Source organism: Chiloscyllium plagiosum, unplaced genomic scaffold (assembly GCF_037043375.1).
Source record: "Chiloscyllium plagiosum isolate Xiang-an unplaced genomic scaffold, Cpla_swu_hap1 HiC_scaffold_29, whole genome shotgun sequence".
Taxonomy (NCBI): Eukaryota; Metazoa; Chordata; class Chondrichthyes; order Orectolobiformes; family Hemiscylliidae; genus Chiloscyllium; species Chiloscyllium plagiosum.
Genome location: NW_028270167.1, coordinates 5,757,324 through 5,777,142, shown reverse-complemented (window position 1 = coordinate 5,777,142; position 19,819 = coordinate 5,757,324). Strand labels below are relative to the sequence as shown.

Genomic DNA, 19,819 nt, shown 5'->3' with positions numbered 1-19,819 from the left:
TCTGTGGTGCAATATCTGAAAGAAGGTTGGTCAATTTGAATAGGATTGGAAATTCCACTTGACTGTTTCAACTGACACTGTATAAATCTCAACCACAAGGGGAGAAAAACCTATGATACCTTGAAAAGGTCATGATTTGAAGATGCCGGTGTTGGACCAGGGTGTACAAAGTTAAAAATCACAACACCAGTCCAGCAAGTTTAATTGGAAGCACACTAGCTTTCGGAGCGACGCTCCTTCATCAGGTGGTAGTGGAGGGCTCAATCCTAACACACAGAATTTATAGCAAAAATTTACAGTGTGATGTCACTGAAATAATACATTGAAAAATTGATTGTCTGATAAGCCTTTCATCTCTTAGAATACAGGGATAGTTTCACTTCTTTCATGTGTAAATCACAAAACCTTTTTTTTTAAAAAGTGTCATTCTTGGGTTAACTGTTAACAATGGTGATAGCTAGACAATATGTTGAAGGCATTGGCCCCCTGTGTTCTCTGTCTATGCCATGATGTTTAGATAGATTCTAATCTAAAAAGTGAGATAACGGAGTTCTACATGAATGCATGCAGTTTTTGAGCAAAATACAATGTAACCCTTCAAGTACAAATTGTACAGGGGATTTCCAGCTTCTGGCGCGACATTACGGTAAAACTGACCACAATTCGGTTATGTTTACTTTAGTGAAGGAAAGGGATAGGTACATACCGCAGGAGTTATTGCTGGGAGAAAGGCAATTATGATGCGATTAGGCAAGATTTAGGATGTACATGATGGGGAAGGAAACTGCAGGGGATGGGAATAATTGAAATGTGGAGCTTATTCAAGGAACAGCTGGTGCATGTCCTTAATAAGTATGTACCTTTCAGGCAGGGAGGAATTGGTTGGGCGAAGGAGTAGTGATTTACTAAAGAAGTTGAATCTCTTGTCAAGAGGAAGGTGGCGGCTTATGTTAGAATGAGACATGAAGACTCAGTTAGGGCACTTAAGAGTTACAAGTTAGCTAGGAAAGAACTAAAGAGAGCTAAGAGCCAGGAGAGGACATGAAGTCGTTGGCAGGTAGGATCAAGGAAAACCCTAAAGCTTTCTATTGGTAGATCAGAAGTAAAAGAATGACTAGAGGAATAGTAGGGCCAATCAAGGATAGTGGTGGGAAGTTGTGCATGGAGTCAGAGGAGACAGGGGAAGCGCTAAATGAATATTTTCATCAATGTTCACAATGGAAAAATACAATGTTGTCGATGAGAATACCGAGATACAGGCTTCTAAAAGTTGAAGTTCTAAATTGGAGGAAGACTAATTTTGATGGTACTCGGCAAGAACTTTCAAAATCTGATTTGGGCAGATGTTCGCAGGTAAAGGAACGGCTGGAAAATGGGAAGCCTTCAGAAATGAGGTAATGAGAGTCCAGAGACAGTATATTCCTGTTACGGTGAAAGGAAAGGCTGGTAGGTGTAGAGAATGCTGAATGACGAAAGAAATTGAGGGCTTGGTTAAGAAAAAGGAGGAAGCATATGTCAGGTATAGACAGGATAGATCGAATGAATCTTTGGAAGTGTATAAAGGCAGTAGGAGTATACTTATGAGGGAAATCAGGAGGGCAAAAAGGAAACATGAGATAGCTTTGGCAAATAGAGTTAAAGAGAATCCAAAGGGTTTTTACAAATACATTAAGGGAAACTAAGGAGAGAATAGGGCCCCTCAAAGATCAGCAAGGTGGCCTTTATATGGAGCCACAGGAGATAGGGGAAGATACTAAACGAGTATTTTGCATCAGCACTTTTACTGTGGAAAAGGACATGGAAGATATAGAATGTAGGAAAACAGATGGTGGCATCTTGAAAAATGTCCATGTTACAGAGGAGGAAGTGCTGGATGTCTTGAAACGCATAAAAGTGGATAAGTCCCCTTGACCTGATCAGGTGTACCCTAGAACTCAGTGGGAAGCTAGGGAAGTGATACTGGGTCTCTTGCTGAGATACGTTTGGATCATCGATAGTCATAGGTGAGGTACCGGAAGACTGGAGGTTGGCTAACATGGCACCATTGTTTAAGAAGGGTGGTATGGAAAAGCCAGGGAACTACAGACCAGTGAGCCTGACATCAGTGGTGGGCAAGTTGTTGGGAGGGAATCGCAAGGGACAGGAGGTACATGTTTCTGGAAAGGCAGGGACTGATTAGGGATAGTCAACACGGCTTTGTCCGTGAGGGCAGAGCAATGGACATGGTCTATATGGACTTCAGTAAGGTGTTCGACAAGGTTCCCTATGGGACACTGGTTAGCAAGGTTGGATTTCATGGAATACAGGGAGAACTAGCCATCTGGATACAGAACTGGCTCAAAGGTAGAAGACAGAGTGGTGGTGGAGGGCTGTTTTTCAGACTGGAGGCCTGTGACCAGTGGACTGCCACAAGGATCAGTGCTGGGTCCACTACTTTGTGTCATTTATATCAATGATTTGTATGCAAGCATAAGAGGTATAGTTAGTAAGTTTGCAGATGAGACCAAAATTGGAGGTGTAGTGGATAACGAAAAAGGTTATCTCAGATTACAATGGGATCTTCACCAGATGGGCCTATGGGCTGAGAAGTGGCAGATGGAGTTTAATTCAGATAAATGCAACGTGCTGCATTTTGGGAAAGCAAATCTTAGCAGGACTTATACACTTAATGGTAAGGTCCTAGGGAGTGTTACTGAACAAAGAGACCTTGGAGTGCAGGTTCATAGCCCCTTGAAAGTGGAGTCGCAGGTGGGTAGGATAGTGAAGGTGGTGTTTGGTAAGCTTTCCTTTATTGGTCAGAGTATTGAGTACAGGAGTTGGGAGGTCATGTTGCGGCTGTACAGGACATTGGTTAGACCACTGTTGGAATATTGTGTGCAATTCTGGTCTCCTTTCTATCGGAAAGATGTTGTGAAACTTGAAAAGGTTCAGAAAGGATTTACAAAGGTGTTGCCAGGATTGGAGGATTTGAGCTTTCAGGAGAGGCTGAACAGGCTGGGGCTGTTTTCCCTGGAGCGTTGGAGGATGAGGGGTGACCTTATAGAGGTTTATAAAATCATGAGGGGCATGGATAGGATAAAAAGACAAAGTCTTTTCCCTGGGGTGGGGGAGTCCAGAACTAGACGACATAGGTTTAGGGTGAGAGGGGAAAGATATGAGAGACCTAAAGGGCAACTTTTTCACACAGAGGGTGGTACATGTATGGAATGAGCTGCCAGAGGAAGTGGTAGAGGCTGGTACAATTGCAACATTTAACAGGCATTTGGATGGGTATATGAATAGGAAGCATTTGGAGGGATATGGGCCAGGTGCTGGCAGGTGGGACTAGATTGCGTTTGGACAGCTGGTCGGCATGGACAAGTTAGACCAAAGGGTCTGCTTCTGTGCTGTACATCTCTCTGAGTCTATGACTCTATACTAGACTAGACAGGATTAAGGTTCACAAGGAGGAGGTGTAAGCAATTCTGGAAAGTGTGAAAATAGATATGTCCCCTGGGCCGGATGGAACTTATCCTCTGATTCTCTGGGAAGCCAGGGAGGGGATGCAGAGCCTTTGGCTTCAATTTTTATGTGGTCATTGTCTACAGGAACAATGCCAGAAGACTAGAGGATAGCAAATGTTGTCCCCTTGTTCAAGGAGAGTAGAGACAACCCTGATAATTATAGATCAGTGATCCTTACTTCAGTTATGGGTAAAGTGTTGGAAAAGGTTATGAGAGATAGGATTTAAAGTCATCTCGAGAGGAATTGATTCATATGGGACAGTCAACACAGTTTTGTGAAGGGTAGGTCATGCCTCACAAACCTTGTTGAGTTCTTTAATATGGTGACCGAATAGGTAAATGAGGGTAAAGCGGTTGATGTGGTCGGTGGAATTGTGGATCGTGCTGAAGGATGTTGTCGGTTACAGAGAGCCATAGATAAGCTGCAGAACTGGGCTGAGAAGTGGCAAATGGAGTTTAATATGGAAAAGTGTGAGATGATTCGCTTTGGAAGGAGCAACAGGAATGCAGAGTACTAGGCTAATGGTAAGATTCTTGGTAGTGTAGATGAGCCGTGAGATCTGTGTCCATGTATATCGATCCCTGAAAGTTAAAACCCAGGTTGATAGGGTTGTCAAGGAGGCATACAGTGTGTTAGCTTTTATTGGTAGAGAGATTGACTTTTGGAGCCATGAGGTCATGCTGCAGCTGCAAGAAACTGTGGTGTGGCCGCACTTGTAGCATTGCGCACAGTTCTGGTCACCGCATTATAGGAAGGATGTGGAAGCTTTGGAAAGGGTTCAGAGGAGATTTACTAGGATGTTGCCTGGTATGGAGGGAAACTCTGAGAATGTGTATAGGGTATAAGCAGCAGGGAAAGAGTCAAGTTCTGAGTTTTGTGAAACAAGGGTCTCAGCTCAGCATGACTCAGATCAGATAAGAACTTGCAGTTATCAATAGGGTGCTGGAGGCAAGGGCAATGGGTTAACAAGGTGGAAAAACATTCATTATGTCAAGCCATTTAACAAGTTGAGGTAGTATTCAGTTTAGCAAGATGTAAAATATTCATTATGTGAGGCCAGTTATTCATTGTGTAACTGCAGATGGCTTAATGTTTGCTATTGATACTCGTTGATTGTAACGGTCACTCGATATGTATGTTGCCTTTTCTGGATGCACCTCCCTGTAAAATGACTATATAGTTCATTGAGAAACTGCTGTTCCAGAGAAGATGATGAACTTATGTCCCTGTGCACATGGGCGATCGTTCTCTCCCTCCAGGGCCCGGAATAAACATGAAGGTGGTGTTTCTGAACATTTTGCTTCAATGGAGGGGGGGAAACGGGATGAAAATATTGGCATAGTCAGCAGGACCCAAACGAATAGTTAAGATTGGACAGTGTCAGTGGCCGTCCAGAACATCAATGTCTCGAGATGGATGAGCCCACAAGTAAAGATTTTAAAGCTTGGTTCTTCTCTATATTCCTGTGTGCTGGATATGGTTCCCTTGTTCAATCACACTCTATTCTATGGATTCCTCAAATGATAATTAGTTCAGTTGAGAGAGACAGTTTCGCAAGCGCACTGGCAGGCAGAGGCGGCTTGTGAATGATCAAAGTTCGAGTCCTCTGCGCAGTACTGGGCTTCAAATCGACTGGGTGGGTTGATTTGGGGTTCGAGCCCTATGTTTAAGTGGGGTTCGAGCCCCCATGAGGAACAAAGTGAGAATGGGGTTAAAGTCCCCTAGTGGCGAAACAGGAGGCTCTGACAGTCTTTGTTCTGGGGAAAGAAAGTGGCTTGGATTGCGGTGCCATGTGGTCCACTGTGAAGGCTCTCTCTTCTAATAAGTGTAACTTCAGTGAGAAAATGCAAGAAAAATCCCAGAAAATGCTGAAATTAAAGTTGTACTAATACTTGTGTTGAAAAAGAAAAGCTTCAATGTAGATTATGCCATGCTGAGTGTGTTTGATGTTTAAAAATTTTTGTTTGTTAGAACACTGATTGGGAAATTCCTTTTAAGTAACTGTTTTGCCTTGTTTGAATCAAGATCTCAATTCAGTGTGTTTTGTGGGCTATGTAATGGGGCAGATTTTGTTTTTACATTGAAATTGTACAACATTATTTCCTTTTTAAAATGATCAAATTTGTAACCTTAAAACAAATTGATTGAGTGCCTTGAGCCCCTGATGTGTCTGAAATTCTACAATGCCTGTTTTAAAAAAAAAGTTAGGTTAGTGGTCATGCTTTAGCCAGATGACAGTATTGTATTAAAATACCATTGCTGCTGTGTCTTTAATGCAGAGTATACACAAAGAAGAATACATTTTGTTTTGCTAAGATTTTCTAGAGAATAGAAGAACTTGAGGCTGTGCTGTTTAAATTCTATTATTGTTAAGACTTCATTGGCCCCCTTCATACTGCAAATTCAAAAGAATGTTGATATCTACCAAAGTTGCCACTGTAATTCCAACTGTTTTATTTGGGAAGTTTCATTTGGAGAATATATTTTAAAATATACAGCATTTGTTTCCCACGAATATTTGAGATTTAAGTCTGAACTGAAACTGCCTCTTCAATTGTTAAAGCACAGGAAACATTGTGTTGCTTTCTTGCAGCTCCAGACTTTTCCTGACAGCTTTCACATTAGCCAAGTATCAATTTGCTAAAGGAAAATATTTTTGAATAATCTGAATGAGGTACCAGAGAGTTTGATTTTAGGACCATCGATTATTGTTTATAATTAACTAAATTGCTTAGACAGTACAATGTAGAAGTTTATGGATTACATAAAACTTGATCATGTCATAAATAGTGAACTGAGTAGCAGACTTCAAGAATTCAAAGAATGTTGAAATAGGCAGACACAATTTAATGTAGTTAAATGTGAGACTGTCTTTATACTGATAACCCACCTTGGTAAGGATGGAATGGAGAGAGGAAATGCAAAGATACTTTCAGCAGCTAACGTAGTCTCTAGGGTTTCTCCATTCACAGGTAAAACACACCTTCAGACTACTGCCCACCCCTCCACAACCTGATCCAATGGATTCAATCAGCTTCTCAGTCATGACCATGAAAAGTGAAGAGGCTAACAACAGTGAAGAGGTGGTCAGTACGCTTTTTGTCAGTGGCCTTCCTACGGACATTGAAACACAAGGTAAAGCTCATGTGGTTTAATCATTTAAGGGATATGATGGTTCACTGATCAAGCTAACATCACAACAGCCAGTTGGCTTTGTTATATTTAACAGCGGAGCGGGAGCAGAAACAGCAAAGAATGCTGCATTCATCTAGCCTGCAGTTGCAGCTGCTGCTCTGCACACTTGTGAATAACTGCCCTTATCCAAGAACTTCTTCAAGGAGTGATGCATGGATAGATAGACTGAATTTTGTCTGAAGGAGATTTGGGAGAACGGGCTCGTTTCCACTTGACTTGGAAGGTATGGAGTGGTCAGTAAGAACTGTGGATTTAAGAACTTTACTGGTGAATTTTTTTCCCCACATGGGAGGATTTTTCAAACTCTAATTACTGTAATGGACTAGTAATTTTTGTTGTTATAATCATTGTATGCTGTGTGTCAATTATTTGCTTACATATTGGCTGTCAGAGTCCTATGAAAGCTAGTAGTGCCATCTTAGTGATTATCATGAAATGATAAAAGGAGAGAATAAGAATGTATATAGAGTATAAGCAGGCAGGGAAAGAGTCAAGTTCTGAGCTTTGTGAAACAAGGGGTTCAGCTTAGCATGACTCAGATCAGATAAGAACGTGCAGTTAATAATAGGGTGCTGGAGGCAAGGATAATAGGTTAACAAGGTGGAAAAGCATTCATTATGTCGAGCCATTTAACAAGATGAGGTAGCATACAGTTTGAGGGGTCAGTTTAATAAGGTGAAAAGTATTTATTATGTGAAGCCAGTTATTCATTGTGTAACAGCAGATGGCTTAATCTTTGCTATTGATACTCGTTGATTGTAACAGTCACCCAAGTTGCCTTATTTGAATGTTCTCCCTGTAAAATAACTATACAGTTCATTGAGAAACTGCTGTTCCAGAGAAGACCGGTGAATTTATGTTCCGATGCACATGACCAGTTGAGGAAGGCCAATTTCCTTCCCTGAAGGACATCAGTGATCCCAGATGACTTTTTTCCGACAAACATCAGTGGTTTCATGGCCGTCAATAGATTCTTAATTCCAGATTTTTAAAAATTAAATTCAAATTCCACCATCTGTCACAGTGGGATTTGAACCTGGGTCAAAAGAACATTAGCTGAGTTTCTGGATTAGTCTGGTGATATTAAGATAAAGCCATTGCCTCGTCTACATTTTCTACTACAAATGAGGGGAATTAGAAGAGTTGCTTCCACACGGAGGCAAATCTATCCAGACAACCTTGGACACCTTTACTCAAGGCCTCAAGACACATCTTTCCCAATTGATTTGGATGAGGAAGAAATGAAGAGCAGACAAAAACACCACATAGTAAGCCCATTATGGTCTTTAATAGGATGTTCCTAGAACATAAAAGCACCAACTTCATAACCAGCAATAACATTAGGTGCTGTAGACAGAATAACCCCTTTGGATTTGCTCTAACATAAAAAGGAAATTGCGAAGTGTTTTATCTCAGTACAGAGTTTTAGAAGAGACAAGCTGAATGTCAAAACAAGCAGGGTTCTGTATTTAAAACTATAATAATTGTGACTGAATTCATAATTACAATAACATTCTTCAAAAGGAACAGATGTTGCAAAATAATCTTATGGTGAGGAACAGCAATGCACAATGTGAGCTCTCAACATCTTACCTAGTTAGTAACCTTATTGATATTCTGTTTGAACTTCAGTCAAAGTTCAAAAATATGCATATATTTGGCTGAACTTTCCTAAAGATGAAAAACGTCAAATAGCAAAGAACAAATTGTTTCTACCATACTGGCAATTTTCCCAAATTTGATTTCAGACAATAACAGAAGTAGGATCCAGAAGTGTTTTGATTTAAAGCAAGAAGGGCATGCTCACATGAGTAGCGTGAAATTTCTGCTTTAGTTCTTGGTCAATCACAGAACATTTGCCAAGTAATTTAGAGCACTTAATACTGTTGTCATCAAAATCACTTGAAATTGTGATTTTAAATGCCAAAAATCAATTTTACAATGCTGCTCTAGAAATTAAGTCTTTACAATGAATAATGTAGTCTCTTGCATCACTGAGCAGGCACTGGCTCATATCCCACTTTTTTCCAGGAAGCACAGTAGACCAAAGTGCAGGAAGACACAGCTGATGTAAATTATCCATGATCCCATTGAATTAGATGCTGAAGGAAGGTCCAGTGCTTTTTCAAGAAATTTTATATAAATGTAGTAAACTGACATCTATTCTGCAATTTGAGATCCATTCTACAGCTGCTTAGAAACTGGCATCTGCAGTAACCTGGACATGATTTTGGCTAGTATTTGGGGCAAAGAGGAAGAAACAAGAGACCTCCAGCAAAACTCAGAGGCATGAGAATAGGACCACCAAATCAAAAAAGTCATTAACCTCATTACACTCTAGTAAACAGCCAAGCACTTCACTGTCAACTTAGATCAAATGACAAAGCAACATTAAGCACAAGTTTTCCCTCACTTTCCAATTATGCCCGTTTTGAGTCAGCAATTAGCAGATCTTGGTGGTCATCAGTCTTGCTTCTCAGTAGGAAAATCCTGTACAGTAAGCACCAAACCCACTACAATGACACTGGCCCTGGCTAACAGTGACTGGTTCACTATTTACTGTAATGACATTAGTACTGTAACATAGAGAACTTAAGATATATCAAAAAGTAAACAGTTACTTTCAAATCCTGGTGCCCTAGTAAGCACCCGGTCAAGCTACAACAAGGGAGAATACACGCATTAACTATTTTTAAACATAATTTTCCCCAACTTCCCTTGTTATTCTCAAACAGAAAATCAAATTCCATGCATGTCTAAATACAAATTAAAATCTGACAAAGCATACAATTGCATTCTCTAAAGGTTAAAAAGTTTTGAGATAATTTGATGCAAGTTCTGAGGTATTAAAGGAGATTCAACAGGATAAAGAGAAATACTATTACAGTGATTGGGGCAGGGGGGTGTATGACCGGAAACATAGCCTAAGACTTAGAGCATTTCAGTAGTAAAATATGAAGCGAGAATCCTTCTTCGCGCAAAAGGCTGGTGTAATTTGGAACACGCCTAAAGTAGCCAGTGCTAAAGGAATTGTTAACTTCAAACCAGAGGTTAACAGATTTTTAATAATTAAACGTATTAGTGGATATGGATCAAAGATTAATTGTACCAGTTCTGACAAGACCATCTGAAAAATCTTTCATTTTTCTCTCCACAGATGCAGCATGATCTGTGCGTTTTCAGCATATTTTTTATTTTACTTTGATTGTACCAGCAAGATTAAAGTCAGAAATTACACTCCAGAGAACTGATGTGTCAGCTGGGTTCGGAGACAGCACGTGTATTCGAGTTAGAAGGCTGTGGGTTCAAGTACGATTCCATTCCTGCAGTAAATAACAAGCGTCGTAATTGAACATTGAGCTATGAAAATTAGGGCGGGTAATTCAGTGGTTAGCACCGCTGCCTCACATTGCCAAGTACCCAGGTTTGATTCCAGCCTTGGGCGACTGTCTGTGTGGAGTTTTGCACATTCTCCCCCTTTCTGGGTTACCTCCCACAATCCAAAGATGCGCAGATTAGGTGAATTGGCAATGCTAAATTACCCATAGTGTTCAGGGACATGTAGGTTAGGTGCATTAGTAGGGGAATATGTTGAGCAATCAGGTTGGGGAATGGTTCTGGGTGGGTAACTCTTTGGAGGGTCCATGTGGACTTGCTGGGCCAAAAATGGCTTGTTTTCACACTGTAGGGATTCTATGAAAAACACTGAGTAATGTGTGGCATTCCCAGTGGTGTTCTCCGTAAGATAAAAGAAAGTCAAGGTTTGTTTACCTAATCATTTGGATGCAAGAAAGGTCATAAGACTATCGGACCATAAGACATAGAAGTTAAAATAAGCCTTTCAGCCCATAGAGTCTGTGCTACTCAAAAGAAGAAAGGTGTCGTCCTCAGACCCTGATTGATATTTATCCCACAATCAGCGTAACTAAAAAGAGAATTCATCAGTGGTTCTGTTTGCATACAAATGTTTTTTACATTTCCCTACAAGCTGCCAGTCCCAACTAACTTGTATCAATATTAATGTTCTTCAAAAATTACCACTCACCCTACTTCCCCTAAACCTATTAATGTCAACAGGAGTTCTTTCTCCTTCAAATGTTTGTCCAATTTTCCTTCAAATGCTTTTGCACTGTTCTTGCCAAAAAAAACTGACACTTCTACATTTTTCGCAATCTCAAGACACAAGAAACAGTTTATACAAATGAAGAATCTTTTGAAATGTGGCCTTTGTCTTAACAAAAGTGCAGGAAACAATTTTCACATAGCAAAAACTATAAACATCAGATTATTTTCAGTGATTTTAGCTGAGGGACGAACATAGGCAGTCCAAATTGCAAACTGGTTCCCATTCTTAAGTCAGTTTGCAAGTGGATTTGTACGCAAGTAGGAATATAACACAGGACATTATACAATTGCTGCTCTTAAGTATGAGGAAACGATCACATGTCAGATCTTTTAAACTAAAAAAATCTCTTGCATGGGATTTTATTCACTAATTTGGATCTTGGTAAATCAGGGACCCCTTGCGCAGTGGTCAATACAAGTAGGATAATTCCTCTACCTCTTCTTCAAAAATAGTGCAATGAGGACCTTTTACAGACACACAGAAGGCATAAGCTTTCAATTTAACATCTGATCCAAAAGATGTATTAAAATTAGGCTCCTCTTTGTAAAGCAGATGAAAGGAATTTGTTTTTTCTCAGAAAGGTGCATAACTTTGGAACACACTGCTTCTCAAGACAATGAAGACAGGGCCATTGAATATTTTTAAGTCAGTGGCAGACTTGATACCCTTGCTTAAAAGGAACCATGATTCGTGAGTATAGGTAGAATACAAATAGATCAGCCCTGATCTTTTGAAAGTTTGAATAGCTTACTTTTACTACCAATTCATACATTTCACTCAAATTTATGGATCACAGCCCTTTAAACTCTAACAGTGCTACCAACAAGCCACAGTTGACACCACATGATAGCAAGTTTCATATATTGACCATTCTGAGAGAAGATATCTTAAATTCTTTACTGGATTTATTAACAACTATTGTTTATTGTGACGCCTTACTTTCGATCCAAAACTGGAAATATCATCCATGTCAACAATGTTAAAACTTCTCAACCTTGAAGATTTCTAATATATCAGCACATGGTGTTTAGGTGGGAGATGGTGGTGTAGTGGTATTATCCCTGGACCAGTAATTTAGAATCACAGGTTAATGTGCTGGAGACATAGGTTCAAATCCCACGTGGCAGATGGTGAAATATAAAATCAACTTTAAAAACTGGATTAAAAAATTAGTCCAATGGCGACCATGTAACCATTGTCAATTATAAAAAACCCATCTGGTTCATTAATGTCCTTTAGAACAACAAATTTGCTGTCATTACCTAGTCTAACCTACATGTGACTCCAGACACACAGCAACATAGCTGACTCAAAATCATCCTCTGGGCAACGAAGACTAGTCGAGCTAGTGACTCCCACAGTTTGTCCTCAAAATGTTGAGGCTCTGGAGTATTTTTGCAGTTGCATTCATCCATCCAAATCAGTGAGGAATATTTTATTACATCCTGACTTCTGCTTGCAAACAGTGGATAACATTTGGGAGAAAGCAATCAAGTTAGTCACTACTTAATTCCCAGTCTCTAACCTGGTCATGCAGTCACAATATTTATATGGCACGTCAATTTCAATTTTTTTTTGTATTTGCTGAAGGCCCCCAGGGTTAGAATAGATTAGAATGCAATTGATTGTTAAGGGGTAATGATCAGATTTTCTTTTGTTTGAAACACTAACTACCTGGCAGTCACGTGGCATGAGCATTAGTTTCCCTGGGAACAAGGTGGGGACTCTAACAATCATCTTCCTTTGTGCTACGCAGGACTCCAACCAATGGAGAAGATCCCCCAAATCCCAGACTTCAGTTTGGCCTGGACTATTTGATACCACATTCGGTCAAGCGCTACTTGATGCCAATCTCACCTCACCTCTGAAGTCAAGTGAATCAAGACTGTAACAAAATCATGAACCAAGTCATCCTAGCAGAAACTAAATTCAGCAGGTTACTGCTAACTGTGCCATTCATAACAACTTGCATCATTTTGTTGATGATTAAGAATAAACTGATAAGCTAGTAATTGGCCAGATTGGATTTGTCCTACTTTTAATGGTCATATAATTTCTGGGCATTTTTCACACTGTTGGGGAAATGCCAATGTTCTGGAACAGCTTGCAAAGAGAGTGGCAAGTTCCAAAGCACTTCATCCATACTCTTTCCAGGGTACTATCAGTGCCCAAAGCCTTTTCTGAATCGAGTGGCTTCAGCCCTTTCTTCACATTATGTTGAATGAACTGGAATGGTTGAAGACTAGCACTTATGATGTTAGGGATTTCAGAAAGGGTTTGAGATGGAACATCAACCTGGGACTTCTTGCTGAAGGCATTTTGGCTATGAAGCTAAATGAGGACTTGAAAATACAACATACAGAGAAACTTCAATTAGATTATCCGAAGATCACAAGTCCTGATGCTTGGCTAAACTGTTACCTAGCATTCGATTATCCGAACAAAATACTCCCTGACTGTGTCGTTTGCATAATCGAGGTTCCTCTGTAAATACAGGATCTTTCTTTCCAATCAGCCAGGCCAGTTGGTCCATTTGTTGCAGTCCCACACAACTCACCAGGACAATTTGGTAACTTACTCCTATTTGCACCTTGTAAAAAAGCTTGCATATTTTTTCTCTTCTGAGTCTGCAATTTTTAAAGTGAATTTACAGTTTTCCCAATGGTAATATGTCAAAACTCAAACAGCCAAGATCATCTTGCATTCACTTATGCAAAAACATAAGTCAACCTTTGTATCTACATGAGACTCTCAATAACAAGTGGTTGAGATACTGAGTTAGACTTGTCAACACCACAGCAAGCCTCTTAACATTATACTTTAGCAGGCTTGTGAAACACTGTCAGGCTCTTATGCAGCCTACACCACCATCCTAAACACCACCTCCAAGCACTGTGGCAAGAATTCCAACTGGACCATATGACCCTTCAAAACCTGCCGCACCATTCAATCATGTCATGGCTGATCTCTGACCTTCACTTTCTCTCAGTGTCCACATATTCCGTGATTCCCTTAGGGCCTAAAAGTCCATTGAACTATATCTTGAACATTTTCATCTTTCTTCCATGGTGCCGACAGCCTTCACTACTTAGAACATGGAATAGTACAGTATAGGAACAGACCCTTTGGCCCATCACGACACTGTTTTAAATTAATCTGATCCATCAACAAATAGTTCATCTTCTCCCATTCCCTGTCTGTTTGGGTCTCTGTCTAAATGCCTTTTAAACATTGGTATCATATCTGCTCCTAACACCTCGCCTAGCAGGGTCTATCAAGTTACTTCGCAGCCTCCAACCCTCTCGTGAAAACAATCCAAGTTGATCCAACCTCTCCATATAGCTAACACACTCCAAATCAGACAACTCCTTCATAAATTAATATTTCCCACAATGACTTTTATAAATTCATGGGGCATAGGTTTGGCTGACCACCTAATTGCCCTTCAGATGGTAGTGCCTTCTTGAACTGCTGCAGTTCATGTGGTAAAGTGAACTTCAGGGAGACAGTTCCAGGACTTTGACCTATTAACAGTGACTGAATTGTAATCAATCATGGTTAGCCATGCAAACATGGTGTAGGTTTGCAAGGACCTGAAATCATATCCAAGTCCAACCATATCCAATTCTATGATTATTACACATTCACAGGCACTTTATGGTACAGGTCAATAAATATCTAACAGCAAGCACCACTGGCTTTTCAGTCCACGATTGTGAATTTGGCCAATTGTTGTTTTGCCCGAGGTAAGTTTAGTCAGTAGAAACCTGGAGTCAAACTGGAAACTCTATGGCTAATATCACAGCAAATCTGCTACACCCTGAACAACTCACCAGGGAGTCGACTTAAAGAAAAAGGATAACATTTGATAAAGAACACTACAGTTTTGAATTTCCATTTAACAGCAGTACATCACCAACATGCAGCTTTCTAAAACTCAACAAACAATCTGCATATCTTTGTAGCAGAAAAATGTGTTGCTGGAAAAGCGCAGCAGGTCAGGCAGCATCCAAGGAGCAGGAGAGTTGACATTTCAGACATAAGCCCTTCTTCAGGAATGAGGAGGGTGTGTCAAGCAGGCTAAGATAAAAGGTAGGGAGGAGGGACTTGCGGGAGGGGCGTTGGGAATGCATTAGGTGGAAGGAGGTTAAGGTGAGGGTGATAGGCCGGAAAGGGGCGTGGCCAGAGAGGTCGGGAAGAAGATTGCAGGTCAAGAAGGTGGTGCTGAGTCCGAGGGTTGGGACTGAGATAAGGTGGGGGGAGGGGAAATGAGGAAGCTGGAGAAATCTGCATTCATCCCTTGTGGTTGGAGGGTTCCTAGGCGGAAGATGAGGCGCTCTTCCTCAAGGCGTCGTGTTGCCATGGTCTGGCGATGGAGGAGGCCAAGGACCTGCATGTCCTTGGCAGAGTGTGAGGGGGAGTTAGAGTGTTCAGCCACGGGGCGGTTGGGTTGGTTGGTGCGGGTGTCCCAGAGGTGTTCTCTGAAACGTTCCGCAAGTGGGCGGCCCGTCTCTCCAATGTAGAGGAGGCCACATCGGGTGCAGCGGATGCAGTAAATGATGTGTGTGGAGGTACAGGTGAATTTGTGACGGATATGGAAGGATCCCTTGGGGCCTTGGAGGGAAGTAAGGGGGGAGGTGTGGACGCAAGTTTTGCATTTCTTGCGGTTGCAGGGGAAGGTGCCGGGAGTGGAGGTTGGATTGGTGGGGGGTGTGGACCTGACGAGGCAGTCGCGGAGGGAGTGGTCTTTCCGGAATGCTGATAGGGGAAGGGAGGGAAATATATCCCTGGTGGTGGGGTCTGTTTGGAGGTGGCGGAAATGACGAAGGAAGATACGATGTATCTGGAGGTTGGTGGGGTGGTAGGTGACGACCAGTGGGGTTCTGTCCTGGTGGCGATTGGAGGAGTGGGGTTCAAGGGCACAAGAGCAGGAAGTGGAGGAGATGCGGTAGAGAGCATCGTCAACCACGTCTGAGGGGAAATTGCGGTCTTTGAACGAGGAGGCCATCTGGGTTGTTCGGTATAGGAATTGGTCCTCCTGGGAGCAGATGCGGCGGTGGCGAAGGAATTGGGAATATGGGATGGCGTTTTTACAGGGGGCAGGGTGGGAGGAGGCGTAATCTAGGTAGCTGTGGGAGTCGGTCGGTTTATAGCAAACGTCCGTGTTGAGTCGGTCGCCCGAGATAGAAATGGAAAGGTCTAGGAAGGGGACGGAGGAGTCTGAGACAGTCCAGGTAAATTTGAGGTCGGGGTGGAAGGTGTTAGTAAAGTGGATGAACTGTTCAACCCCCTCGTGGGAGCACGAGGTAGCGCCAATACAGTCATCGATGTAGCGGAGGAAAAGGTGTGGAGTGGTGCCAGTGTAGCTGCGGAAGATGGACTGTTCCACATATCCTTCGAAGAGGCAGGCATAGCTGGGGCCCATGCGGGTGCCCATGGCTACTCCTTTCGTTTGGAGGAAGTGGGAGGATTGGAAAGAGAAGTTGTTCAGGGTGAGGACCAGTTCAGTCAGTCGAAGGAGGATGTCAGTGGAAGGGTACTGGTTGGTACGGCGGGAAAGGAAGAAGCGGAGGGCTTTGAGTCCTTCGTGATGGGGGATGGAGGTGTATAGGGACTGGATGTCCATGGTGAAGATAAGGCGTTGGGGGCCGGGGAAGCGAAAATCATGGAGGAGGTGGAGGGCGTGGGTGGTGTCCCGAACGTAGGTGGGGAGTTCTTGGACTAAGGGGGACAGGACCATGTCGAGGTATGCAGAGATGAGTTCGGTGGGACAGGAGCAGGCTGAGACAATGGGTTGGCCGGGGCAGTCAGGTTTGTGGATTTTGGGCAGGAGGTGCGGGGCTGTGGGACTATGAGGCGGAGGATGGGAGATCCCCTGAGGTGATGAGGTTATGGATGGTCTGGGAGATCCCACTTCCTCCAAACCAAAGGAGTAGCCGCATGGGCCCCAGCTATGCCTGCCTCTTCGTCAGATGTGGGAACAGTCCATCTTCCACAGCTACACTGGCACCACCCCCCACCTTTTCCTCTGCTACATCGATGACTGTATCGGGACTACCTCGTGGTCCCACGAGGAGGTTGAACAGTTCATCCACTTTACTAACACCTTCCACCCCGACCTCAAATTTACCTGTTCCAAACAGCAACACTGTTCCATCTTTCTAAAGTAAGAAAACAATTTCAGCCTGAAAATTTTAAGATCAAAGTTGTTGCTACTAATCAATACACAAGTATTGAAATGACATATGCAAGCCCTAAAATTTTGCACACGTTTCACAAAAAGTGATCACATTTTCAAAGATTTGGATTTTTCTGATGACAAAGAGGTGAAACCCAAAGTTTAACTTTCCCTGCAGTACTGTACCCTCAAAAAAATGTATAACTGAAAACAAGTATGAAGACAGTGAGGGCTCATTGTCTTAGTGACAACAACTTAAAAACTTCAGATTAACTCTCGAACTGATGCTTATGTACACAAACCTATAGGAAAAGTTATGGTATCTTTTGAAAAAAAGGTCTATTTTAAACCTCAACTTGAATCATTCTCAAATAAGATGAGCTTCTAACACTGTTCAATCCTGGACCGTTGCATCTGAAGTGATGATGTGTCACATCTAGATGGTAGGTAAAAAATGTGACAGGCCATCCCTACACTAAAACACTAAAGGGTAAGGGGGATGAAACAGACTAACAAGAAAGGAGAGAAAGGGTGAATGCTTGAAATTAGATATTGTTGGAAATACAGAAACTATTTTAAACTCAGGATCATTTGAAAAGGCTCTGACAAAAGGGTCTCCAAATAAGACTTCGATTCCTTGACTGCCTAACGAAGGAAATGTTCTGTTTGTTTATTTATAGTCACCCTCAGGATCACACAAGATTGAGTGTTTTGATGGAGAATGGCAAATGAGCAAAGACGTTTCGGGCAGATGATAAGTTTTAGCTAACCTATTCCGAAAGGCAGGCTGACGTTATGGGTCGCAGGGAGCCATGTCGCATTGGTTTCACTGTCGATTAAGATCCACGAACAGCATTTAACAACAGTACCTTTCGTTAAAAGGGGGAAAAAAGAGGCCAGTTCTGTTCCGGATTTAGTCCAGTTTCGCTGTGATAGCAGCCACGCCGTCGTTTAAAGGCCAGCGCCGAGGTTAATTCAATGAGATATTTTGTGGTAAGGGGCGGGCAGGGCAGTGGGGACGGGACGGAGCTCTCAGGAAAGCTCTTTGTGGCCCCTGCGGCCTACCCTGGGCAGGCCCAGCCTGACAGCCAGAAGAGGAGGAGGGCTAAAGACACAAAGCTTCTCCCTTTCTTACCATCTTCGCGTCCACCGTCGGCCTCTCCTTCTGCCGCCTGCTGCTGCTGCTGCTGTCGTTGCTATGGCTGTGAGGAGATTGTCGCCGGGCGGCCGAGAGCGGACAAACCGAACCTGCGGCGATCCGAGCGCCGGCAAGATGGCGGCAGCGGCCACGTCTCCAACCGGAAGTGAGGGGCCCGCCGGGGTCAAAGGGCAGTGGCACCTCCCCATTCATGAAATCCCAGAGTAGAAGCAGTACTGTATCCCCCCAAATTATGTACCATTTACTGTGTATCCCTAAGAATTATATACCAATCAACTATTTCCCCAAACATTCGCTGTGCATCCTCAAGAATTATATAGAAGTCACTCTGTATCCCCAAGAATTATATAGAAGTCACTCTGTATCCCCAAGAGTTATATATCATTCACACTTTATCCCCCAAGAATTATATACCATTCAAACTGTATCTCCAAGAATTATATAGCATTCCCTCTGTATCCCCAAGAGTTATATATCATTCACACTATATGCCCAACAATTATATATCATTCATACTGTACCTCCAAGAATTCTATCATTTTCACTGTATCCCCAAGAATTATTCACCATTCACTGTATCCCCAATAATTATACACCAGTCACACTGTATCCCCAAGAATTATATATCATTCACTATGTTCCCAATAATATTCACCATTCACACTGTATCCCCAAGAATTATATATCATTCAAATTGTATTCCCAATAATATGCACCATTCACCTTGTATCCCCAAGAATTATACACCATTCACTGTATCCCCAAGAAATATATACCATTCACACTGTATCCCCAATAATTATATACCATTCACTCTGTATGCCCAAGAATTCTACACCCTTCACTCTGTATCCCCAATAACATATTTCATTCACACCATATCCCCAAGAATTATATACCATTCACTCTGTATCCCAATAGCATTTACCAATCACACTGTATCCCCAATAGTACATACCATTCAGCCTGTGCCCTAATAATTCTATACCATTCACTTTGTATCCCCAATAATATATACTACTCATCCTGTGTCTGAGAATTCTATACCATTCACACTGTATCCTCAATATATACCATTCATACTGTATCCACAATAATATGTACTATTCACCGTGTCCCCAAGAATTCTATACCATTCACTTTGTATCTCCAAGAATCATATAACATTCACACTGTATTCCCATTAATATTTACCATTCACACTGTATGCCTAATAGTTATATCCATTCACACTGTATCCCCAAAAATTATATACCACTCACACTGCATCCCCAAAAGTGCAATACCATTCTCTTCATCTCCCCAATAATTACATATCATCCATTCTGTATCCCCAATAATTCAATACTATTCACTCTGTATCACCAATAATTCAATTTTCTTTTACACTTTATCCGTAATAATTGCATACCATTTATGCTTTAGCCCCAATAATTCAATATCATTTACATTGCAGCCCTATATTCCCAATAATTACATACCATTCACTCAGTAACGCTGATTCTCTATAAACTTTTGAGTGGTGGAGATTGCACAATTCTAATGTGACTGGATTAGTAAACCAGAACCCCAGAGTGTGTTCTATAGACATCAGTTTAAATCTGACCATGGCAGATGGTAACATTTTAATTAAATTAAAATGTCTGAATACATAACT

The 19,819-nt window shown here is 41.8% G+C and overlaps 1 protein-coding gene and 1 long non-coding RNA gene across 3 annotated transcripts in view; one reads left to right on the top strand and one right to left on the bottom strand.

Moving 5' to 3' along the window:
• LOC122540581 (coatomer subunit delta) overlaps positions 1–18,292 on the bottom strand; it is a 42,885-nt gene extending 24,593 nt beyond the window's left edge. For both annotated transcript variants that reach the window (XM_087976323.1, XM_043676460.2), the window contains exon 1: positions 18,139–18,292. In XM_087976323.1, coding sequence (XP_087832449.1) covers positions 18,139–18,141 — 3 coding nt within the window. In that variant the 5' untranslated portion in view covers positions 18,142–18,292. The remainder of the gene's footprint in view (positions 1–18,138) is intronic.
• Positions 6,777–12,948, top strand: LOC122540583 (uncharacterized). Its single transcript, XR_006309357.2, has 3 exons — positions 6,777–6,922; positions 9,857–10,008; positions 12,582–12,948. It is a non-coding gene; the product is annotated as an uncharacterized LOC122540583 (long non-coding RNA).
• Positions 18,293–19,819: the final 1,527 nt, after the last annotated feature.